The 26600-nt window shown below is 38.2% G+C and overlaps 1 protein-coding gene across 20 annotated transcripts in view; it reads left to right on the forward strand.

The window, feature by feature from the left end:
- Window positions 1-26600, forward strand: part of Dlg1 (discs large MAGUK scaffold protein 1) — a 202905-nt gene that overhangs the window by 39882 nt on the left and 136423 nt on the right. For 14 of the 20 annotated variants that reach the window (XM_045151324.1, XM_045151322.1, XM_045151327.1 and 11 more), the window contains one exon: window positions 17281-17445. In XM_045151324.1, the coding sequence (XP_045007259.1) occupies window positions 17281-17445 (165 nt within the window). Of the gene's footprint in view, window positions 1-17280; window positions 17446-25809; window positions 26405-26600 lie in introns of those variants that run through there. The other 6 variants (XM_045151333.1, XM_004654356.3, XM_045151335.1 and 3 more) reach the window with 2 other exon arrangements.

Below are 26600 nucleotides of genomic sequence, written 5' to 3' on the forward strand. Positions count from 1 at the left end.
TACTATTTTGATAAAAGCTACTGGTTGTAGGTTTAATATTTAAATTAATGTTTGTGATTTGATTCAAGACCAAATTTACAGTAGATTGTGTAGAGGAAAAAAAGTTTCCAAACCAAACAACAAAAGGATATCCCATTGCTCATCTTCTATACATGAAGCAGTGGTTATATTAATTTAATGATGAGTTCTATATAAGGAAAATAAGTATAAACTTGAGCTTAAAGGATAAATGAATCTCTCTTTATAAAATCTTAAAGAGCTTCCAAAGTGATGCATTTTTGTATGCTTTCTGCATTTATAAACAGCATGTTGTTTAAAAGCAGTTGAAGAAGAGGTATCTAAAAATATAGTAGTTGGGGAATAACCACTCAGAAGTATCATTATTTATTTATTTATATTTTTTTCTTACTTATTTGAGACTGGGTGGGGGGGGAGAGAATGGGTCACCAGGACCTCTAGCAACTGCAAATAAACTCCAGACACATGCGCCACTGTGTACATCTGGCTTATGTGGGTCCTGGAGAACATCTTTGCAGGCAAGTGCCTTAACTGCACAGCCACCTCTCCAGCCCCCGAAGTATTATTAAACCTTTTCCTTAGTTTTAAAAAATTATGCATGTGCACACACACACACACACACATACACACACACACACATATTCTTGTGTGTGTATATATTATTGTGTGTGTGTGAGTCAGTAGCATGCATTGCAAGTAGAGGTTAGAGGACAGCTTTTGGGTCAGTCCTCTTCCTTTGGACCTCATTTGAGTCAGGGTGTTTCTCAGTTCTCCCTCTGTGGTTATTGTTTTTCTGCTGTGCTTGCCTTGAGCATCTAGGAACAACTACCCCCCCCCCCCCCATTGCTGTCAGCATGCTAAGATTACAGAAGTCCACCCTGTCTTTCAGCTTTTTACATGTGGTTTGTTGCCGTGTGTGTGTTGTATGCATGTGTATGTGCATGTGCTCACCTGTGTTAATTAGAAAGGAAAGTAATGTCTCCCTCAGTGTCCTTCTTTTGCCTGATCCTGAGTCACAGTCTCTCTGATCCTGGAGCTTGCTGGTTCCCCCTTTGTGTCTTCCTCTAGCCCCGGAGATTCTCCAGTCTCTGCTCCCCACACAGGTTCCAAGTATATATGCCTGTTTATATTGATTGGTCCTAGGAATCAAATTCCAGTAGCCTCCTCAGGCCTTCCTGTTTACATCTTAACCACTAAGCCATCTCCAACCCTTTGGGGAGATTTTATTTGCATATTTATAGAGAGAAGACATAGAGAAGACAGACAGACACAGAGAATAGGCATGCCAGGGCTTCTAGCCATTGCAAAGGAATTCTAGATGCATACTCTACTTTGTTTATCAGGTTTTATGTGGTAACTGGGGAATCAGACTCTGGTCCTTAAGCATTTACAGGCAAATGCCTTAACCACTAAACCATTTCTGTAGCACTGGAAAGCTTTTTACATGGGGTCTGGGAGTAGAACTTGGGTATTACAGCTTGAGCAGTGAAAACTTTATCCAGTGACCCATCTCCTCATTTCCCTGTTACTAGTTTTGTTTGTTTGGTTTTTCGAGGTAGGGTCTCACTGTAGCCTAGGCTGACCTGGAATTTCCTATGTGGACTCAGGGTGGCCTTGAACTCAAGCAGTCCTCCTACTTCTGCCTCCTAAGTGCTGGGATTAAAGGCGTGTGACACCATGCCCAGCTCTGTTGTTAGTTTTTGAAGGACAAAACCTCCCACTTGATGGTGTGAACAGATTGCAGACTGCTAGTTGGCTACATTATAGTAAAACCTTTTTTTTTTTAAGTTATCTAAGGTGGTTTTTTGTTTTTTTTTTGTTTTTTTTTTTACATTTTTTGGGGATTTTGTTGTTGTTTTTCCTTCAGTTTAATTTGTTTCCTAATACTGGAATTTTCTAGTAACATTTTAGAAATATCAAATGGAAGTGATTGTGTAAGAAAAATGCTTTGTATAAAAACAATTTCTTTTTAATGGTTCTGTTTTAATATTCTTACTGGGCATTGAACTGTGGGCCAGTGTAAAGTTCCTTTGCATAGCTTAGACCACTTGTGCTATGTTTGTTTTTTTTTCCCTAGAGTGCTAAGTCTTATCATATGTTGTATACAATGGAATTAAATATATGTATACATATACATATATTTGCAAGTGGAAGGAGGGAGGGAGGGAGGGAGGATGAATGAATATGAATATAGGCAGTATGGGCATGCTAGTGCCTCCAGCTGCTGCAAACACATTCAGAGGCACGCACCACTTTGTGCATCTGCCTTTATGTGGGTCCTGGAGAATCAAACCTCAGTCGTTAGGCTTTGCAGGCAATTTCCCTAACTATTTAACCATCTCTCCAGCCCAAAGAATGTTTTCAAAATGTTTTTCACTATAACATAACAATCATCATTAGGTTGGAGAAATGGCTTAGTTGTTAAAGGTGCTTGCTTGCCAAACTTGATGGCCTGGATTCAGTTCTCTAATAATGACATAAAGTCAGGTGCACAAAGTGGTGCATGCATCTGGAGTCTGTTTGCAGCAGTTGGAGGCCCTGGTGCACCCATTTGCTCCTTCCCTTCCTCCCCCTTCCCCTTCCCTGTTTGAAAATAAGTAAATATTTAAAAAAGCATCCTTAAAAATGTTTTTTCTCAGCCGGGCATGGTGGCACATGCCTTTAATGTCAGCACTTGGGAGGCAGAGGTAGGAGGATCACTGTGAGTTCGAGGCCACCCTGAGACTACAGAGTGAATTCCAGATCAGCCTGAGCTAGAGTGAGACCCTACCTTGAAAAACTAAAAAAAAAAAAAAAAGTTTTTTCTCCTTATATATTTAGGTAAATTAGACATGTTATAAGGTCTATAAGATATTTGAAAAATGTTATCCTTACCATAGGGTCAATTTTGAGATGTCTCACATGTCATAATTAGTCTAATACCCTTTGTGAATGCTAGCTTCCTTCCCTTTCTCCACCACTTTAGGATTACTATAATATTCATAACCAATGTGTTTTTAATATTTATTTTAGATAGAGAATGAATGAATGAATGGGTACACCAGGGCATTCATGCACCACCTTGTGCATTTGACTTACATGGTTCCTGGGGAATTGAACCTGGGTCCTTAGGCTTTGCAGGTAGGTGTCTTAGTTGCTAAGCCATCTCTCCATATCACAATGTTTGGTTTTTCAAGGTAGGGTTTTACTCTAGCCCAGGCTGATCTGGAATTCAAACTGTAGTCTCAGAGTGCTCTTGAACTCAAAGGGATCCTCCTACCTTTACCTCCCAAGTGCTGGGAATAAAGACGTGCGCCACCATGCCCGGCCACAATGTGTTTTTAAAATTGTATTTTTGAGAGCTTACAAAGCATAGTTTTCCACATAAGGCTTTTTCACATGTCCTTAGTTTTGATTAACCCTCTTCCACCCTCTTTTCTACCCACTCTTCATCCTATTCATGCTTACATTTTCCTTTCCTGCTCCCTTCTCTTCTTCCATATCATATCTTTATTATCCACCTGACAGTTGATAGGCTGTTGCTAATAGAGCAGCAATAAACCTGAGCAAGCAAGTATCCCTGTAGTAGAGTATATAGTCTAAGAGTATTTGCCTAGGAGTAGTATAGCGGGCTCATATGGTAGTTCTAGTTTTAGTTCTTTGAGAAACCCTTACACTGATTTTCATAATGGCTGCCCAAGTTTGCCCTCCCACCAGTAGTGTGTAAGGGTTCCCTTTTCCCTGTGCCTTCGCCAGCATTTATTGTCATTTGTTTCTTTTTTGTTTGTTTTATTTATTTATTTATTTATTTTTTGTTTTTCGAGGTATGGCCTCACTCTGGTCCAGGCTAACCTGGAATTAACTCTGTAGTCTCAGGGTGGCCTTGAACTCGTGGCGATCCTCCTACCTCTGCCTCCTGAGTGCTGGGATTAAAGGCGTGTGCCACCACGCCCGGCTTATCATTTGTTTCTTAATGATAGCTATTCTTACTAGACTGAAATAGAATCTCAAAGTAGGTTTTTATTTTTTTATTTTAGAGAGAGCAAGCAAAGGAGAGAGAGTGAATTGGCATGCCAGGGCCTCAGCTAGTGCAATCGAACTCCAGACCCTTATGTCACCAAGTGGGCATTTGTGACCTTGTGCTTGCCTCACCTTTGTATGTCTGCCTAATGTAGGATATGGAGAGTAGAACATGGGCTCTTATGCTCCACAGGCAAGCGCCTTAATTGCTAAGACATCTCTCCAGCCCTCAAAGTAGTTTTAATTTGCGCTTCTCTGATGCCTGAAGATGTTGAACATTTAAAAAAATATGTTGACCTTTTGTGTTTTTTCTTTTAAGAATTCTGTTCAGTTTCATAACATATTTAGAAATATTTATTTCTTGTTGTTACTTATTTATTTGTTTACTTGTGAGACAAGAAGGATGAGAAGGAAGAGGAGAAAGAAGGGAAAGTGGGCATGTCAGGGTTTTTTGCCTCGGTAAACAAATTCTAGCAGACAAATGTATCCTTTTGTACATCTGGCTTTGTGTGGGTACTGGGGAATCAAACTTGGCCTAGCAGGCTTTGCAAATAAACACCTTTAAATGTTGATCCATCTCTCTAGCCCCCAGCACCTCAGTTTTTTGATTAGGTTGTTTATTTTTTGTTGTTGTTGGTTTTTTGAGTTGTTTGTATGTTGTAGATATTAATCCTCTGTCATAGTTGGGTAAAGATTTTTTTTTCTAGTCTGTAGGCTGGCTCTTCATTTTATTAACAGCTTCCATTGCTATACAAAGCTTTTTTAAAAAACGGCATAGTGGAATTTACATATTTATTCATTTGGGAGAGAGAAAGAGACAGAGAATGAATGAATGAATGAATATGCCAGGGCCTTCTGCCACTGCAGACTCCAGACAAGTGTACCACTTTGTGTATTTGGCTTTATGTCAATACTGGGGAATCAAACCCCAGCCATCAGGCTTTGCAAGCAAGTGTCTTTAATCAGTGAGGCCTCTCACCAGTCCTACAAAAAGCTTTTTTAATTTCATGAGCTCACATATGCCAGTTGTTGGCCATTATCCTGAGTGGTCAGAGTTCTGTTGAGAAAGTTCTCACTTACGCCCATATCTTGTCATATACCCTACTCTTGACTTTAGCAGCTTTACAGTCTTAACGTTACGGCCTTTATCCATTTGGAGTTGATGTTTTCTGCAAGGTGAGAAAGAAAGATCTGACTTCATTTTTCTGCATGCATATATTGGTCAAGCACCATTTGTTGAAGACCCTGTCTTTTCTTCATTGTGTATTTTTTCTTCTTTATTTGTCACGTACATACTCAGTATGAAAAAACATGTTGATACCATCGTTAGCCTCCCCCTCCGAAGAGACCCTCCTCGTTGGGGAATGTGGGTCGTGCATTGTGGCAGTAGCCATCAGTTGTGGGGAAGAGACAGTGTCTGTGATAATGTCCCAACTTGTGGCTCTAACAATCTTTCTACCCCCTCTTCCGTGAATTTCCCTCAGCCATGTTGGGTTTGTTTTACATCTACTTCAGTGATATGGTCTTGGGAGCCTCTGTGTCTCTGGATCTCTGATTTGGTAGGAGTTGAGTGTTCTCTGTGTTTATCTCCTTCATCCTTGTGCTGATTCCAGGTTCACCAAGAAAGCAGCACTGTTGCTCATTTCCCCAATTACTCTATGGTTTCAGCTGGGGCCCTGGTGAGGTGTGATGGGCTGATTCTCTCCTTGGGTTCTGCGTCCATCTGAAGAGACAAGCAGAACCTCCAGTGGAAAGTGAAGTACATTTTTGACATCCTTGTCAAAGATCAGATAGTTGTAGTTGCCAGGACAACTATGTGGGTCATAATACCTTTGATATTCTTGGTTGCCCTCTAGTGGGAAAATAAAGAAAATATTTTATTGAAATGTCTGTGGGCACATCTAAAGATAGATTGTTTGTTTGCTGTTTTCTTTTTTAATTTGAGAGAGAGAGAGAGAGAGAGGAAGGGAGGGAGGGAGGGAGGGAGGGAGGGAGGGAATGAGAATGGGTGTGCGAGGGCCTCTAGCCACTGCAAATGAACTCCAGAAGCATGTACTACCTATGCGCCTGACTGGGTGCTGGGGAATAGATCCTGAGTCCTTTGGCTTTGCCAGCAAGTGCAACTGCTAAGCCATCTCTTCAGCCCAAAGATAGTTTAAAAGGGATTCTAAGTTATTTTTTAATTACTTAGGAAATCATTAGTCTTAAGATTGGAAGCAAAACAAGTATGGAGCATAAGGTTACTATTAGTATTTAGAGGAACTTACTAGCTTTTGTGGTTAGAATTTTCAAAGACTGTCTTCTTCCAAAATGCTTAACTAGTTATGGAGTATATTATTAACAGGTGGCTATATACATAAGTATACCTTCTTTTGTAATTAGTTTCATGTTGCTGGCAGAAAGCATCTGCCCAAAAGCAGCTTGTAGGAGGAAAAGGTTTATAAATAGCTTAAAACAATAATGGAAAACCAATCTTTATCTTTCTCAGCTTGTAAGCATAATTCTAATAGTGTTCATGTACAGTGGGAGAAAAGGTATATTTTGATTTCAGATATTAATCATTTACAACCTAAGGAGATTACAGGAAAATGGCAGATAATCTTCCTATGTAAATTCTCAATTACATTAAAAATTAAATATTTTTATTTTGAACCTTTGAAAAGTAGTATAAGTACCATCTTGTTTATTGGACATCAAAAATCTACTTAAAAAGTTGTATGGGGCTGGAGAGATTGCTCAGTGATCAAAAGCACTTGTTGTGCAAACCAGATAACTGGAGTTCATATCCTCTGTACCCTCTTAAAAGCAGACATACAGCAATGGAAGGTAGAGTCAGGATAATCCCAAAGCTCAGGGGCCACTAGTCTGTTATCCTTCACAGTGGCAATCTAAATAAATAGTAAAAGAACAGGCTGGGCATGGTGGTGCATACCTTTAATCCCAGCACTTGGGAGGCAGAAGTAAGAGGATCACTGTGAGTTTGAGGCCACCTCGAGACTACATAGTGAGTTCCAGGTTAGCCTGGGCCACAGTGAGACCAAACCTTGAAAAAAAAAATTATTTATTTTTGGGAAGAGAGAAAGAATATAAATTTGGGTGCATCGGGGCCTCCTGCCACTGCAGGTGAGCTCCAGATGCATGTATCACTTTGTGCATATGACTTTACATGAGAACATACCTTGGAAAACAAACAAACAAACAGAGATTGGGCTGGAGAGATGGCTCAGCAGTTCAAGGTGCTTGCCTGCAGAGCCTAATGACCCGAGTTTGATTCCCCAGTGCCATGTAAAGCCAAATGTATAAAGTGGCACATACCTTTGATGTTCTTTTGCAGTAGCTGGAGGCCTTAGCATGCCCATTTTCTTCCTCCCCCTACTAGGCATGGTGACACTTGGGCTGAGGTAGAAGGATTGCTAGGAGTTTGAGGCTAGCCTGGGACTATACAGTGAATTACAGGTCAGCTTGGGCTAGAGTGACACACCCTACCTCGGAAAAAAGAAAAGAAATGAAATGAAGTGAGAGGCCTTGTTTCAAACAAGGTTCAAGGAGAGAACCATTACTTCACGATTGTCCTCTGACCTCCACATGCATGTTGTGGCATGTGTGCGCACACACATAGTCATGATTGTAAGTGACTAGAGCTTTCCTCTTACTGTGCTGTTCAGTTACTTATGAGGTATCTAATAAAACATCTAATGCAACAAATTATCCTGAGGAAGCAGTCTGCTAACTATAGAATCTTGAAGTCTCCGTAAGTAATGTGTGTCTATCTTTGTGTGTGTATGTCATATTTACATGGAACAGCATCTCCAAAAGACAAGTTAACTCTTAATAAGAGGTCATCTCAACAGAAAGGACTGACCCCTGAGAATGTTAGGAGAATGTAGAGAATCCTCAAATTCTTCATCTAGACACTACATAACTGACGAGGAGGTATTTCTTTGGGGGCAGATGTTAAGAGTGATCAAACAGTCTCTCTGAGGGTATGCCACCTCTTTGGAACAGAATTAACTGTTTCAGAATACTATATGTAGGGACATCATAGCCTAAGATCTCTAGGCAGAAGTTAGTTACGACCAGAATCTTGATTTTGTAGTGCCAACAACAGCAACCAAAATATTTGTTGTCTTTTTCATAATAACTAGAAGTTCTTGAAAGCTCTTGGCCTCACTAATTGTCCTGAGGAAAGTCATTGTAGTGATTTTTGTAATAGAGCATTAAAGTGTGATTGGCCACCATAATTAAAGGAAGAAAATTCCAAAAGAGAGTACACTGTTGTTGTCAGGTTCATATTGGTGGCAGAAAACAACCAACCAAGAGCAGCTTGTGAGGGAAAAAAAAGTTTATTTTGGCTTAGCCTACTTGAGGGGAAGCTCCATGAAATAACATCCATAAGCCCACCCCCAATAATACACTGCCTCCAGGAGGTTTTAATTTCCACATTGCCATAATCTGGGGGTGCATTCAGAACACCTAAGTTTATGGGGGACACCTATATTAAATCACCATATACAGTTAGGAGTATTTTTGTGGCTGGTTTCTCATAACAGATAGTCCAAGGCACAACATTTTGCTTTTTCATGTAACTTTTGTTTTGATTAATCATTTTTCTACTCCTTTTCGTCTCTCATACTCCTGCTCCAAGTATGTAATTGCCCATTTAAACTTTCCACTCCCAGTAAAGGTATCCCTCATTTTATATAGCATTTGTTCTATTTTTTAAAAATATTTTTTATTTACGGGGGGGAGGGAAGAGGGGGGATATGATTGGGTGTCCCAGGGCCTCTAGCCACTGCAAGTGAACTGCAGACGCATGCACCATTGCTTTGTGCATCTGGCTTTATGTGGGTACTGGGGAATTGAACCCTGGTCATTAGGCATTACAGACAAGTACCTTAACCACTGAACCATCTCTCCAGCCCTTGTTCTAGCTTTTATCTTTTTGTCTTTACAGACACTCAAACTGAAATATGTATATGTAAGAACTTCAAGCTAGGATCCACATATGATAGGGAACATGTGACACTCGTCTCTCTGGGCCTGGGTTACCTCACTCTGTATAATGTTTTCCTGCAAATTTCATACAATTTTTTACAGCCAGGTGAAACTCCATTGTTTATGTGCATACATTTTCATTGTCCAGTCATCCATTGATGGGTCTCAAGGTTGATTGTATTTCCTGGATATTATGAGTAAAACAGCAATGAATATGGATAGGAAAGTGTCTCTGTAGGAAAAAAAATAAGTTCAAGCATAATGTAAGTGGTATCCCAATTACCTTCCCATTGGTGGTACAAAACATCTGACCAAAAGCAGCTTGTGGGAGGAAAGGGTTTATTTTGGCTTACCAGCTTTGAGGGAAAGTAGTATGATGCCAGGGGAAAATGTGGCATGAGCAGAGGCTGGATGCCATCTCTGCCACGGCAGGTGGACAACAGCAGCAGGAGAGTGTGCCCAGTTCTGGCAAGTGGAAACTATAAGAACAAAACACTACTTCAGCAAGGCTCCAATTCCCTAATTGCCACCATCTGGGGAACTAGCATTCATCAACACATGGAGTACATGGGGCACACCTGATTCAAGCCACTGCAAGTGGTATAGCTGAGTTGTGTAGTAATTTTAAGCTTTTTCATAAATCTTCACACTGATTTCCATAGTGACTGTACCAGTGTACACTCTCATCAGTGAATAAGGGTTCACTTTCCCTATACGTTTGCTAGCATTTGTTGTCATTTGTCTTCTTGATGATAACCATTCTGATGGCGTGAAGTAGTCAATAGTTTTAATTTGTATTTCCCTGATTTATTTTTTTTTCCCTGATTTTTAAATGTTGAACATTTAAAAATATATTTATTAGCCATTTCCATTTCTTTTGAGAGCTCTCTGTTCAGTTCCAAAGCCCATTTTGTGACTGGGTTATTTGTTTTTCTGTTAGATCATTGAAATATTTGTATATCCTAGATATTAATCCTCTGACAGACGTACAACTGGCGAAGATTTTCTCCCATTTGTAGCTGCTTCTCTATTCCATTGACAGTTTCCTTTGCTGTACAAAAGCCTTTTAATTTCTTGAGATCCCATTTGTTGACTATAGACCTTATTTCTTGAGTGACAGATGTCCTAATTAGTAGCCACCTTAATTTTTTGAGACAGTCTTGTACGGAATGTGGAGTCAATTCAGCTAGATGAACTCTTCATCTCCAGTCTGTCTCCCGTGTGGTGGGATTTTCAGGCACATGCCATGGCTCCCAGCTTTTATATGGATACTGGAGATCCAACCTCAAGTTTTCATGCTTGCAAAGTACATTGCCAACTTGAACCATTTCCCCAGTCCATATTTAGCTTTAAACAGTTTATATTGCAGAAATGTAAGGAAACCAGATTATAGTGTTGGGTGAAGTTTATGACCATATACAGTATTTTTGCTGAAGTTACTAATTTCAGAAGTACTGATAGACAACACTGTTACTGTGTATTGAACTGAACTAAGTAGTAAATTCACATCAAGACTTTAAAATGTATTAATATACATTCATCTTAGAAAGCAATGTTTCATAATAGCTTTTTTGTTCAAGTATATCATACACTATAACCACATTCACTCCCCATTACTCTCTCTTCTCTCTCTTTCTCCCATGGCTCCTCTTCCTCTTTCCAAATAATGTCCCTTCTATTTCAGGTTGTGAGTATGTTTGTGGATGGAATTGGAGAACATCATATTGACCAAAATAAGCCAGACCCAGAAAGACAAACATCAGATTTTTTTTTCTCATATGTAGAATTGAGAGAGATTGATTCTCTTGCCTGAATTCTGTCGTCTTTAAGCACCGTATTGAATATAAGTACGGATTGTGACTACTCTTGTCTTGTTCCATATCTTAGAGAAAATGTTTTCAGTTTTCTCCACTTGGTATGTTGGCTGAAGGTTTATTGTGTATTTATTATACTGATATATGCTCTTATTCCTCAGGGATTTTGTTATACGGTAATGTTAAACTTTCTCAAAGGCATTTTCTACATTCTCTGAGATGATCATGTGTTTTCTGTACATGAGTCTGTGTGTGCTGTATGACCTTTACTGATTTGCATATGTTGAATTACCTTTGTATCTCTGGAATAAAGCCATCTTGGACAGGGTGTTGTTGAATTTAATATGGAAGTATCTTACGAGAAATTTTGCATGTATGTTCATTAGGGATATTAGTCTGTAACTTTTGTTGTGTCCTTGTCTAGTTTTGGTATTGCTGGTAAGTTCTCCATCCTTCTGTTTGTACCTTATGGTAAAATTTGAAGAATATTGGCTTTAGTTCATCTTTAAATATTAGTAGAATTGGAGCTGGAGAGATGGCTTAGTAGTTAATGCACTTGGCTACAAGGCTAAGGGACCCAGGTTCAGTTCCCCAGAACCCATGTAAGCCAGATCACATAATCCAGATGCACATGGTGGCCATGGTGGCACATGTAGTAGGAGGTTGTTTGCAGTGGCTAGAGGCCCTGGCATGACTATTCTTTATCTGCCTCTTTCTCTGTCTGTCTCTCTTTCAAATAAAAAAGAAAAATAAAGAAAGAAAATATTTTTTTTAAATGTGCTTGGCAAAACAGTCAAAACAGGATCGAAACTCAGTTTCATTATTTGCTTCCTATTATGTTTTTGACATTTACCTCCTATTATAATTTACCTATTCCAGCCTTCAGAATCAAAAGTAATACTGCCAGAAGCTACCTTTGAATTAGTCTGTATAATAAGTATAAGGATCATTTTCTGTAACTTTTGGATATGGTATCTAATGCTGCCTTGAAGGCAACTCACTAAGTATTAATGAGTAACTTAAAAGTACTCTTATGGGGCTGGAGAGATGGCTTAGCGGTTAAGCACTTGCCTGTGAAGTCTAAGGACCCCGGTTCAAGGCTCGGTTCCCCAGGTCCCACGTTAGCCAGATGCAAAAGGGGGTGCACGCGTCTGGAGTTCGTTTCCAGAGGCCGGAAGCCCTGGCGCGCCCATTCTGTCTCTCTCCCTCTATCTGTCTTTCTCTCTCTGTCTGTCGCTCTCAAATAAATAAATAAAAAATTTTAAAAAATACTCTTATCCGACTGGAGAGATGACTTAGTGGTTAAGACCCTTGCCTGTGAAGCCTGAGGACTCATACTTGACTCTCCAGGTCCCATGTAAGCCAGACACACAGTGATGGAAGTGCACAAGGTCACACATGGGCACAAGAGAATGCACACATCTGGAGTTCGATTGCAGTGCTTGGAGACTCTGGCATGCTATCTCATGCACGCATGTGTGCGCGCGCGCGCTCTCATAAAAAGGCAATCTAGGGCTGGAGAGATGGCTTAGCAGTTAAGCACTTGCCTGTGAAGCCTAAGGACCCCGGTTTGAGGCTGTATTACCCAAGACCCACGTTAACCAGATGCACAAGGGGGCGCACACATCTGGAGTTCGTTTGCAATGGCTGGAGGCCCTGGTGCACCCATTCTCTCTTTCTCTCTCTCCCTCTTTCTCTGTAGCTGTCAAATAAATAAGTAAAAAATTAAAAAAAAAATTTTTAAAGGCAGTCTATTGGGCTTGCCTCAAAAACAAAAACCCATGACCTCACTGTGCCTGAGAATACCTACATAAGACCATCATAAGAGGAGGAAAAGATCATGACATATAAATAAAAGGGAGACTGATTGAGATGGGGAGGGGATATGATGGAGAATGGAATTTCAAAGGGGATGGTGGGGGGGTATTACCATGGAATATTTTTTATAATCATGGAAAATGTTAATAAAAATTGAGGAAAAATAAAATAAAATGCCTGAGACAAAAAAACCATCTTACTTAAGAATAATTATATTATTTTTCCTCTATTCTGTTGGGCCTCTGGTGGCTACTGTTTTGCCCCTCTACAAGATTAACATTCTTGGAATCCACATTGGAATACTGTGGTATTAATGATTACCTTACTGTGCCTAACTTATTTAACATAATTTTCTCCAGTGTCATCCACGCTACCACTAATGATGGGATTCTATAAATTATCAATTTACATGTGTTGAAATATCTTTGCATTCCTGGGATGAATCCCATGTAATCATGGTGAATAATTGATGAATATATTATTGGACTTGACTTCCTAGATTGTTACCTGTGTTCAAGAATATTGGCCAGCAATTTTATTTTTTGTTATGTACTTACTCATCTAATTTTGGTGTTTGGATAATGCTGGCCTAATGTTGGAAGAATTCTTTCTTCAGTTTCTTAATTTAGAGGAGTGTAACTGATAGGGAAAACACTGACCAGTGAACCCTAGGCTTTAGTTAAATAAAAATAGGTTCTGGTGTGCATAACAGTCATTTACTATATATTTCCAAAAGCCAGAGAATGGAATTCTGAGTGTTTTCACTATAAGTAATTCCATTGTGTGTGTGTGTATCACATTTTCTTTATGATTTGTTTGTTGATGGACATGTAGGTTGGTTCTATAACTTACTTAGCTGTTGTGAATAGTGTTCAATAAACATTAATGAGTGGACATCTCTGCTATGTTGATTTGGATTCCTTCAGGTAAACACTCAGGAGTGGTACCACTGGGTCATGTGGTAGAACTATTGGTCTTAATGTTTTGAGGAACCCCCATACTGATACTGCACAATGGATGGTCTAGTTACATTCCTATCAGCAGTATATAAGGGTCCTTTTCAGCATTTGCTGCTTGTTTTTGAAAATTTTTATTTATTTGTAAGGAGAGAGAGAGAGAGAGAGAGAGCGAGAGCGAGAGAGAGAGGGGGGGGGAGGGAGGAAGAAAGAAAGAAAGTATAGACAAACCAGGATCTTGTGCCATGCAAAAGAACTCCAAATTCATGTGCCATTTTGTGCTTCTGGCTTATGTGAGTCCTAGGAAATTGAGCCCAGGCTGTCAGAATTTGTAAGCAAGCACATTAAACCACTGAACCATCTCTCCAGCCTAATATTTTCTTTCTTTCTTCCTTTCCTCCTTTCCTCTTCCTTTGCCTTTTCTTTTTCCTTTCCATTCCTTTCTTTCCTTTTTAAATAACTGCCATTCTAATTGGTGTGAGATGGAATCTCACTGTAGTGTTTCTTGAGACAGGGTCTCACATTACATAGCTGAGGATGACCTTGAGCTTATTTTATTTCTTTTTTTTTTCTTTTTTTTTTTTTGTTTTTGGAGATAGAGTCTGGCTCTAGCCCAGGCTGACCTGTAATTCACCATGTAGTATGAGGCTGCCCTCAAAGTCAAAGCAATCCTCCTATCTCGGCTTACCCAGTGCTAGGATTGAAGGCATATGGCACCATGCCTGGCTTTTTAATTTAATTTAAATTTATGTGTATGTATGGGCATACTAGGGCCTCTTGGTGTTGCAAACACACTTCAGATGCATGTGCCACTTTGCCTCTGGCTTTATGTAGGTACTGCAGAATTGAACCCCAGGCCCACAGACTTTGCAAACAAGTGCCCTTAACTGCTGAGCCATCTCCCCAGCTCACCCTTAAGGTTTTTTTTGGTTGGGGGTAGTTTTGAGGTAGGGTGTCACTCACTCTAGCCTTGGCTGACCTGGAACTCACTCTGTAGCCCCAGGCTGCCCTTAAACTCACGGCCACCACCACCACACACAGCTCACCCTTGAGTTTCTTAGTCCTTGTGCTTCCCCTTGTCAAGTGCTGGGGTTGCAGGTATGTACCTGCCATACCAGGGATCAAACTTGTGATGTCATACCTATGACTGTGTACCAGCTGAGCTGTATATGGTCGGTCTTCTTATTGAAGTTTTAATTTGCATTTTGCTGATAGTGATAATGAATATTTTCATGTTTGTTGGCCATTTGTACTTCTTGTTTGAGAACTATCTGCTCATTTTATTGCCTAATTATTGATTTGTTTGACTTTTTGTTGCTTAGTTATTTTGAGTTCTTTGTGTATAATCCTTTGTCAGATGTATAGCTAGCAAAGATTTTCTCCCATTAGTTAGACTGACTTTATGCTTGATTGTGTCCTTTGCTGTGAAGTGTTTAATTTCACAGAGTCCCATCTACCAGTGAGTGGCATTATTTCCTGAGCAACTAGGGTCCTATTCAGAAAATTCTTGCCTATGCTGGTATGTGAAAGTGTCTTTTCAACAGTTTGAGTTTCATTTCTTACATTAAGGTCTTTGATCCACTTTGAATTGATTTTTGTACAGGTGAGATAGGATCTAAGTTTCATTCTTCTACATGTGGAACATTTATGCTATTTCTTTTTTTTAAAATTTAATTTATTAGTTTTCTTTTCAGTAAATACAGGCAGTTTGGTACCATTATTTAGGCTCATCTGTGATCCACCCCCTCCCATTAGACCCTCCTTGTTAATGAAAATGGGTCGTGTATTGTGGTGTTAGCCCCCAGTTATTGGTATGATAAATGTCTCTGCAAATCATGACCCATCATGTGGCTCTGACATTCTTTCCGCCCCCTCTTCCGCAAAATTTCCCTGAGCCATGTTGGGTCATTTATGCTATTTCTAAGATTAATTTTTGGAAGTGGAATTATTGGATCAAGGAATAAGGGCATTTTTAGAGCTTTTGAAACATTGCCAAATGGCCCTCCAGAAAAAGATTTCTGCCCTTTCTCTGCATACTGACACAAATTTTGCTTATTAAATAGATTGAGCATTTCTCCTATAATGTTTTGGTCCATTTGTTGCTAAAATCTCATTCATTCATTTATGAGCGCGAGAGAGGGAGAGAATGAGAATGTGGGCTCACCAGCGCTTCCAGGCGCATGTGCCACTTTGTGCATCTGTCTTTACTTGGAATCAGAACTGGGCTGGCAGGGCTTATCCACTGAGTCATCTCCCCAGCTTCACTATTTTAAAAAGTAATTTGTAAAAGCATCTTATAGTGGCTAGTAATCGTTTTATTATTGTTTAATTATCTTTCTGGTATGCCCTATTCCTTTTTTCTATGGGTAGGTTTATTTCAAAATGATATGAGGCAGAATATAAATATACGGAGAGAGAGAGAGAAAGAGAGAGAGAGAGAGAGAGAGAGAGAGAGAGAGAGGAAGAAAGAAAGAGACTGACTGACTTGCTTTTGAGTTTCTGTATATGCACAGACCTTTTCAACCTGAGTTGAAAATGGGGAGTATATTTTATCCCACTCCCTGTGATGGTAATTTAATTTACTTTTGCACGTGGTGCAAGGTAGAATTGGTTTTCTTAAAATTATGTTAATCTTTAAAAATCAATTGCACAGAAGTAAGTGTGTATATTTAGAAAGGAGGGAAGGATTTCATTAGATTAATGGATGGCTGCTGTATTATTTTCATTTTTGTATATGTTAGCTGAACAAGAAAACCAGACTAATTGTTAGATATATTAATTTGGCTTTTCATATTGACTTCTTTTAAAGTTGTATTTTAGAGATGGCTTAGTTAAACTTTACTGAGAAGTAGACAAGTCAATATTAGGCTTCTGTTTCTTCTAACTTTGGTATATCTGTGTGTGTGTGTGTGTGTGTGTGTGTGTGTAGGTGCACATGTATATATGTGCATGTATGTCCTGTGGAGGCCAGAGGACAATTTCAAGTTTCCTAGGAGCTTTCCACCTTTTTTGAGACAAAGTCTCTCATTGGCCTGGAATTTATCAATTAGGGGGTTAAACTACTTGGCCAGCAAGCACCAAGGATCTGATGCTTATAACTGCCTTCGCAGCATTGGGTTTATAGGCAGTCACCATCACAACCTAGCTTGCTCCCTCCCTTCCTCCCTGTGTGTGTGTATGGGGGTATGCATATATATGTTCAGATGCTCAACATGTATGTGTTTGGAGGCCAAAGGAGAACTTCAGGTGGCCTCTTCTCTGTTGCTCATCTGCATACTTCCTTGAGACAACCCAGAGCTGCTCAGCGATTCTCCAGTCTCTGTTCCCCCTATACTGGCATTGCATACATGTGTGGCCATGTAGGTTCTGAAGTCAAACTCTGGTTGTCTCAGACTGTCATGTTTAAGCAGCAAGCTCTCTTTAACTGTTGAGCCATCTCCCCAAACCCATTCACCCTTTTTTTAGCTTTAAGTTATTTTGAATAATCAAATAATTTTTGTGGAATTATTGGCATGCCTTCTATAAATGTACTCATTTCTCCCAAAGTTGATATATTAAATCATAAATCACTTTCATGTTGTTTATGTTGAATATTTGAGTAGTTATGAAAACCATGATTTGCTGAAACTCATTTTTATTATAGGGCTTGTTTGTATCTAATAATTTTCTTTGCTTCACAGAAATATCGTTATCAGGATGAAGATACACCTCCTCAAGAGCACGTTTCTCCACAGATCACTAATGAGGTGACAGGTCCAGAACTGGTTCACGTCTCAGAGAAGAACCTGTCAGAGATTGAGAATGTCCATGGATTTGTTTCACATTCTCATATTTCACCAATAAAGGTAGGATAACAGCCTTTGTTGCTATGAATTATATGTTAGTAATAAACAGTAGGTTAGACTCAGAACTATTCCTTCATGTAGATACCCAACACTTTTGGTACATTTTTGTTTTATAGTTTGAAGGAATCTCATGGTACTTATTAGTATTTGCAATTCATTTTTAAAGGTGATTTTATAAGTGAATTTTATTCAGTAATAGTATATTTAACTCTTAGTTATTTTAAGGACTACACATTGAAACATTTTTAAGTGCTTATTTTGTTTTATTTTATTTTATTTTATTTTATTTTATTTTATTTTATTTTATTTTATTTTATTTTATCTTTTGGTTTTTTGAGGTAGGGTCTCACTCTGGTCCAGGCTGACCTGGAATTAACTCTGTAGTCTCAGGGTGGCCTTGAACTCATGGCAATCCTCCTACCTCTGCCTCCCAAGTACTGGGATTAAAGGCGTGCGCCACCACGCCCGGCTAAGTGCTTGTTTTAAAATTTAGTAGGTCTATAGTATAAAAAAAAACACTAACAAAATCCTTGAGGTCTAATTTATGACTTTCTTGATCCTGTTATCACTCCCTTCAAAGTAACTACAATCCTGAATTTGGTAAACAAAGTTCTATTTAGATTTTTAAATAATGTATTTTGTATAGTTTGAAACTTATGTAATGGGGTTCATAAATTTTATAATATTTTACTTGTATTTTTGCCCAGTGTTATATTTTTGAGATTTGTTATTTAATTTCACTCTCCATTAGTCTCACTTTTACTTGGTTTTATATTATTTTTAGGTTATGCTAGCTAAAAATGTAGGCATATACATACTTTCATGAATGATACTAAACTACTTTCCAGTATAATTTCCATTCTCAAAAGCAAAATTAATTTTTTAATTGTTCTATATTTTCATCAATATTTGGTTTTATTATTTTTCTTTTAAAGTGATATTACGATTTTAATGTATATCTTTATTTACTAATGAGCTAGGGTATGTTTATATTCAAGTTTCCTAATTTGTGACTTGCTAGCCCTTGCTTGTTTTTGTATTAGATCATCCTTTGACAGATTTGAGTTCTTTACTCTGAATATTTATCTTTGATTGTTGTATGCATTGCTTATAAGGAATTATTTTCTTTTATTTTTCCTTTCTTCCTTCTTCTTGAGACAAAATCTTGCTATAGCTGGGCCGGGCCTGAGACTTCTAGTCCTTTTGTCGCAGCCTCCTGATTGCCACTAGTCTTTCAAGCATGGGATAGCATATTCAGCACTATATGAGTATTTTTATTTTTCAATGCTTTAATTTTATTTATTTATTTATTTATTTATTTATTTATTTATTTATTTGAGAGAGAAGCAGAGAGAGAGAGAGAGAGAGAGAGAGAGAGAGAGAGAGAGAGAATGAGCACGCCAGGGCTTCCAGCCACTGCAAACGAACTCCAGATGCATGTGCCACCTTGTGCATCTGTCTTACGTGGGTCCTGGGGAATTGAACTGGGGTCCTTTGGCTTTGCAAGTAAGTACCTTAACTGCTAAGCCATCTCCCCAGCCCCTATATGAGTATTTTTAATTGATATGTATTATCAAAACCTTAAATATTTATATAGCATGGAGGCACACATTTGTAATCCCAGCATTTGGAAGGCTGGATTAGGAAAATTGCTGCAAGTTCAGGGCCAGTCTGAGCAACATAGAGCTTGTCTCAAAAAAAAAAAAAAAAGTCAAAAAGAAAAATGATAGATTTCATATAGTGCAGTTATACCATAATGTGGTGAACATACCTGGTCTTTGATAATTGTTATTTCTATTTTTATTAGGGCTTAAGAAAGATGTGGTGAATAATCTTTTACCAAAAAAATGTTCCTCTTGGGTCATTTCTTTTAAGATGGATTTCCAAAGTCAGATTACTAAGTCAAAGCATAGGGACATTCTTATATGTTCTCAGCACTTTACAGACTATGTTCTGATGGAATTGCAATTTAAGAATAATTTGGGGACTTTTCTTCTTGCTCTTACCTCATATATAAGTTATGTGGTAATCACTTCATAAAGTAATTGAGGGATGGAATAGAGTAATAGTGACTAAAGATAATATTAAATAAAGTTGCTAAGTTCTTATACCTTTTTGTTAGAAAACAAAAATTGAAAAACTTATTTTGACATAAGACATTTAACTGTTTTTTTTTTAATTTATAAAAAAGCTGGGCATAGTGATATACACTTTTAGTTCCAGTACTAAGTAGGAGGATTGTCATGAGTTCAAGGCCAGATTGGGGCTACTGAATGAGTTTCTGGTCATCCTGGGCTAGAGTGAGACCCTGACTCAAAGAAACACACAAGAAATCACGAATGTCATAAGAAACTCAGCATGTTAAAAGAAAAACAGCCATCACAGGGGCCTTTTCTATTTCTGTAGTATTGTGGTTTTGGAATGAAGCAGGGCATCTACTAGGCTATTCATTAGAACTCAGTATCAATTGTTATTTTTGTAATATGAAAAACTATTTTGGAACAGAAGTTTTGCTAAGTTGAATATAAATCAGGCACTGCTTCAGTTTTCACAGTTGTAATAAAGATAATGGTTAAAAAAATAAAATTTCAGAGATGGGTATGGTGGCATACTAATCCATCTCACACTTGAGAGGCAAGAGGATAAGGAGTTAGATGCCAGCTTCATATACATAGCGAATTCTAGGCCAGCTTGGATTATGTAAAACCATCATTAAAAAACAAAAAAGAAAAGAAATTATTTAATAGATGCTTGTCTTAAAAATTAATTAGTGTTCCAGACTGAGGGAAGCTGGGGCATTAGGACTTCAAATTCTGTTTAAGGCCATTCTGGACTTACTAACAAAAACTTGTTAGAACAAACAGGGCTGGAGAGATGGCTTAGTGGTTAAGGCACTTGCAGGCAAAGCCAAAGGTCCCAGGTTCAATTCCCCAGAATCCACATAAAGCCAGGTGCACAAGGTGGCACATGCATCTGGAGTTTGTTTGCAGTAGCTAGAGGTCCTGATGTGCCCATTTTTCTCTCTGCCTCTTTTTTCTCTCTCTCAAATAAATAAATAAATATTTAAAACAGAAAAAATGTGCTACAATATTAATTTTGTCTATCAGGAAAAACGTACTCAGCAAACATTAAACAGCTATTCTAGGCTAATAATTTTCTTAGATTTCAGTGATCAGTACTTTGTGGGAAGATAGTTATAACATAGTGTATGGTAGAACATGCAAAAAATACAAGGAGAAATTAAATTATTTGAGAAAGTTGACATTTGAACAGGGTGTTGAAAAATGACCAGTCAGAATTTGAGGCCCTTTAGGATAGTGACAGTTAGGAAGCTTGAGCAAGAGAGGAAAGTGCATGTACTTAGGAGACTTGTTGGGAAATAAGAACCAAAGTACAGAAGACCTTGATTTTCAACTGATGAGTACCCAACTTGAAAAGTTCTATGAAATAAGCTGTTAATTTCTCATGGTGGTGGTAGTGTTGCTGAACAAGTAAGAGATAGTGATTGAATGTTAGTTCATTCAGAGCTTTGCATGACAGTAACTATGATTTTACTCTGAAAAGGAGACTCTAATAGTGCTGGGAAAAGTCCCAATAAAACAATTAGTGATGGGCCCTGGGAGATGGTTCAGCAGGTAAGCGCGCTTGTTGCTCAAGCATGAGAGCTTGATTCTGAGTTCCATTCCTTAGCACCCACAAAAACAGATGAGTGTGGCCACACACTGCTGTAACCCGAGTCTTGTGAGAAAGATTGGAGAATGGCTGGGACTCTCATAGTCAGCCAGTCTAATCTAAAACCACAGTCCAGGTTTAGTAATGATTGTCTCAAGGAAGCACATGGATGAGTGAGTGGTAGAGGGGGATACCTGACTTTCACTGGTCTCTACATGTGAATGCTCAGTTTTGCAAGTACATGTGCATACATCACACCTCGCACACATGCAAAAAAAAAAAATCTTGACTATAAATAATGGTAAAAAGAAAATCCCAATAAAAAATGAAACATGAATAAACTTGAGTCCTAACAATAGTACTAAGGTTCTAAAAACTGAAAATGATCTGGGAATTAGGGAAGGTGGTCAGAACAGTAAATTCAAATAAGCCTTTTTCAAAATAGGTTCAAATCTAGATGAAATGACAAAGGAAGGTAATTACCAGGACTGTTGGAAATTGTAGTGGTTACTGATGAAACAAAAGAATCTATCATCATTGTCTTCATGGACAAAGAAAGTTTTGATCAAATAGTATGTGCAAAAAGTAAATATTAGGAAGGCCTTGGAATAAGATAGAGCAGAGCATGTAATTTTTCTAAGTGAATAGATTTCCTATCCTGGACACATTTCTTCTAGTCATAGTGAAAATATTATAAAATTACTAACAGCTCTTGATAGTTTTTCAAAAATTGAGGCATGAGTATGACTGAAGAAAGTAAAGTTCATCAGCAAATAAGTCATTTAAACTGAATGCTATAGGAATATACTATTTCCATTTTATGTAAATAGCGAGCAATTTTGAAATCAACTTTATTTTCACATCTTAAATGTACTAAAAATGCTGGGTTTTAGCTGTTTAGCTTTTGGGGATGACCTTGACATACTCTGAGTTTATAATTTGTATACAATTTGGCCACTAGATGGTGCCCATATAGCAGATTTGTGTGGTGTGGTGTGGTGTGTGTGCAACTGCATGCATACATACACACACTGCTGATAAATGACAAATTTGTATTCCTATCCCTGATCTCAGTGTAGGCTTGGCACAATTAATGTATTTTATAATGTAGTAGCTCATTGTAATAGTAAGAGAGTAAGAAAGATACCTGTTATGTTGCTTTTAATGTGTTCACTTTGAAACTGTTCATTAGAAATTTCAGTATAATTTTTTCTGGTTGTCCTTTTTACCCTTTTTAAGCTTTCACTAAGATTATTTAATACTTGTCTATGTAATTATATTTAAAGGCTTCTCAGTTTGTTGATGAGTTCAGAAGTCAGCAAACATTTAAAATCTATTCTGTATAATTTTAAGTTGTCTTTCCTTTTATTTAGGGATATAAAATACACCTTATACTCAAGTTTATCAGAATAATATTTGAAGTTTTGGGGTTACACAGTATATGCACTTCGCTGTAATTGTTTAGGCTAGGCTTCTACTATATGTATGATTGATTCTACCATTGAATGATTCTGCCATTTTATGAAAAAGGATACTTTAAACTACACAATAAAAGGTGTTAACTTTTGTACACTGTAATAAAGGGTTAACTGTGGTTTTTTTCATTGTTTTAGGTTGTATGTTATTTTGTTTTAAATAAGCTTTCTAGGGCTTTCTATATGAACCTAAATTTAAATAGTTTATTTTTCAGCCAAGTTTTGAAATAAATAAGACCAAAGCAAAGAACTTTTAATAATTGCTTTCTACCTTCAAATCAAATAATAGGAATCCAGTTGTAATTTGGCACAGGAATTTCCCCTATGAATGTACTTAGCATTGGGCAACAGATGATCCAATACATCTAGATCCTAGATACTTACAGCTCAGATAACAGGGCATTTTCATAAAGAAGCCTTTGCAGAATAGGAAATTTGTGTATTGAGACATTTACGTGTGTTCTGGAGAAATACTGGATAGAGTTATCTGTCTACTTTAGATTGTACCCAGCTCTTTGGCTTCCCATGGTTAATCTGTACAATGACAGATTACTCTTCTGGATATATTGATATTTGCAACTTGAGGCAGAAGATTTTCATTCCATATTGTATTCATTGTCATACTTCACAATGCCAAAGCTATGTTTTTGGGTGTTTTGTTTTTCCATTCCTGGGTTTTCATCAGAATATGTAAATCAAGGCACATATTACAGGGTCAAACTAATTACTATAGCCTTTGTGTAAGACATATTATTCAGTTCTTTATTAATTACCTGCTCATATAAACCTCTTTTCAGTCTTTTTTTCTCTCAGATATTTATTTATTTATTTATTGTTTATTTAAATTTATTTGAGAGTGACAGGGAGAGAAAGAGAGAATGGGCGTACCAGGGCCTCCAGCCACTGTGAATGAGCTCCAGATGCATGCGCCACTTTGTACATCAGGCTTATGTGGGTCCTGGGGAATCGTGCCTTGAACCGGGGTCCTTAGGCTTCACAGGCAAGCATTTAACCACTAAGCTATCGCTCCAGCCTGAGAATTATTTTTTTAATATTATTTATTTGAAGGAGAGAGAAAATGAGCATGGCAGGGCTTCTAGCCACTACACATGAAGTCCTGATGCATGTGCCACTTTGTGTATCTGGCTTTATGTGAGTACTTACGAATTGAACTCAGGTAGTTAGGTTTAGCAGGCAAGCACCTTAACCGCTGAGCCCTCTCTAGTCCTCAAAGAGAATTCTTAGTTCTGTGTCTTTCTTTTGTGGGTATTTTGCCTCTATTCTTCCATCTCCCATTAATCAACTCATCTATCTAGGGCCACTAATTGTGAGCTCCTCCTTCAGTCCTTGAGGAAGAAAAAAAACACCCAACTCTGTTCTCAATTTTTCTGCTAATCATTTCTTAACCTAATAATTTCACATGACTTTAGTTAGCCTGTTGGGTGTGTATTTAGGGAAGGAATCAAAGACATCGCATATACAGCTACCTTTTCTTGCTGAGCCAGATGTGCAGTGAACCTCAGGGCTGTAGTTTGTACTACTGCTTTCCAGTAGATTACATTTGGTAGGTGCTTGTTAGCGCCTAGACAAATAAGATTTTGTTCACATCTGAAAAATATTCATGACTGAAGTCAGAAGTTACTGTTCTTAATAGCTTAAAGTTAAATTAGGGTCTGGAGAGATGGCTTAGCAGTTAAGGTACTTACTTGCAAAGCCAAAGGACCCACACAAGCCAGATGTACAAGGTGGCACATGTGTATAGAGCTGATTTGCAGTGGCTGAAGGCCCCTGCATACGCAGTCTATCTCTATCTGTCCCTCCCAAATAAATAAAAAATAAAAATTAGGGCTGGAGAGATGGCGTTTAGTGGTTAAGGCATTTGCCTGTGAAGCCTAAGGACCCAGATTCATTTCCCCAATACCAGTATAAGCCACATGCACAAGCTAACACCTGGAGTTTGTTTGCAGTGGCTTGAGGCCCTGTCACACACCCTTCCTCCCTCTGTCTCTGCCTCTGTCTCTCTCTCTCTCTCTAATAAAAAATTATATATAGAAAATTAAATCAGTTATTAGTAAATTACTCAGTAGCATTTTTGTTCATAAACTTTTAAAAAGTTTTTATGATAGTTATCAGTATATCAGTGTGCGTGTGTTCATGAGTGTTGGTGTGGGCATATGCATGCCATGTTGCCTGTTGGGAGATTGGAAGACAACTGTGGGTGTCAGTCCTTGCCTTCATTGCATTTGAGGTAAGGTCTTTCATTTTTCTTGCTCACTGCTGCATTTGCTGGGCAGGTTGGTTCACCGATTACTGGGGAGTCCCCCCCCCCCCCCCGCTTCCCATCTTGCTGTTGGTCATGTTGGGAAGCCCACCATGACTTTTAAGCTTTTATATGAAGCCTGAAGTGCCAAAGTCAGGTACTCAAGCTAGCACAGCAAGTGCTTTTATTCACTGAGCCATCTCCCCAGCTCTTGTTTATATACTTTTTAAAGGCCATAATGGTGATATATGCGAGGACAGGATTAAGAATCTGGTTCCCAGACTTGAGAGTGTTGAATAAGAGTCACTTAGGGTGCTTAACTACTATGTTGAAAAATATAGACCTAGATATTGGATACTAGAAAATTTCTACTTAGCAATCAAACAATCTTGTTTTGTGAGCCAGAGTAGTATTTATATAGTGTTAGAGTCAGTGTTTTATTGCATTTTTACAACAAACTCGTACTCTTGTAGTCTTAGTGGTTATAATATGTTAGGTGGGCAGTGCTGATAATATTCTAACAATTTTATGGCCATGTATTTATTTTACTAATTAATTTGTTTCTGTTGACCATTTCTATCACATGAAATGATCCATGCTATATTACAGATTTCTCCCTGTGGTTAGATCCTCAAAATTCAACACAGATAGTAACTTCAAAAAACTTAAAAACCATTGCTAAGTAATGTAAGACCCTCCCTGCTGTCAAAATGTGTGAATAACAACTGATCTTTTAGTGAAATTATTTTAACAATCAGATCTGTTAGCAGAAAGAATCCTTATTTTAAAATCCAGTTCATATTCAAAATTTATGTAAGCAGTGAAGATGCCATTGGATTTTACTACAGAATGTAATTGAAACTTAGTAATCCAGGGTTTCTCCACCCAGTGCATTAAATCAGGCAGCCCCAGAGGGTCTTAGTAGCCCAGTGTTTATAACATCCTTCTTTACCTACTAATCGACCTCACTTCCTGGATTTCAGTCCGTCTAGTTATCAGCTAACAAAAGAACAGCTTTTGGTTCCTGCAGACGCTGGTGAAAAAATAATCACGAGAAAGAAATCCACCTTATGTCGTCTTTTTCTGTCTGCAAAAATAAACTCAGCCATCATACAGCTAACAGGTACAGAAGGAAGATACAAGCTCTTTCATAGGAAGAAACTACAGAGAAAATGAGCATCATTTCTCAAGGTTTTTATTTTCCCTGATCTACAAGTGATGCTGCTGTAATTCTAGCTGCAGTTTTTACCGATCATTCACCACTCAGCAGCTGGTAGAGAAGTAAGACTGCTTGGCAACCACCTGCAGGGCTGCAGAGATGAATTACATTTTCGGAAACAACACACTTCTGTACTCTCGCGCCAGTCGAGGAGGCAATGCTAGCTCTAGCCATGGCTCAGTAGGCCCAAAGCAGAAACACTGGGCAAAAAAGGGTTCGTCAGATGAACTGCAAGCTGAGCCAGAGCCTTCACGCTGGCAGCAGATAGTTGCGTTTTTCACTCGAAGACACAGCTTTATTGACTGCATCTCGGTAGCCACCAGCTCCACCCAGGTAACATACCACTTGTTGAAATTATTTTCAATATATTTCTGTTCACATTTGCTTTGCAACAATGTCTTAGTACAAATATGTTATTACAAATAGATCCTTATTCATTAAAGCTTGGCACAGAAATTTTATGTTTTTAGTCCATCTATGCAGGTCTTCAGCTCAGAAGGAAGGGAAAAATGAAAAAACATTTTCTCTT

This window comes from Jaculus jaculus, chromosome 5 (genome assembly GCF_020740685.1).
Source record: "Jaculus jaculus isolate mJacJac1 chromosome 5, mJacJac1.mat.Y.cur, whole genome shotgun sequence".
Lineage (NCBI taxonomy): Eukaryota > Metazoa > Chordata > Mammalia > Rodentia > Dipodidae > Jaculus > Jaculus jaculus.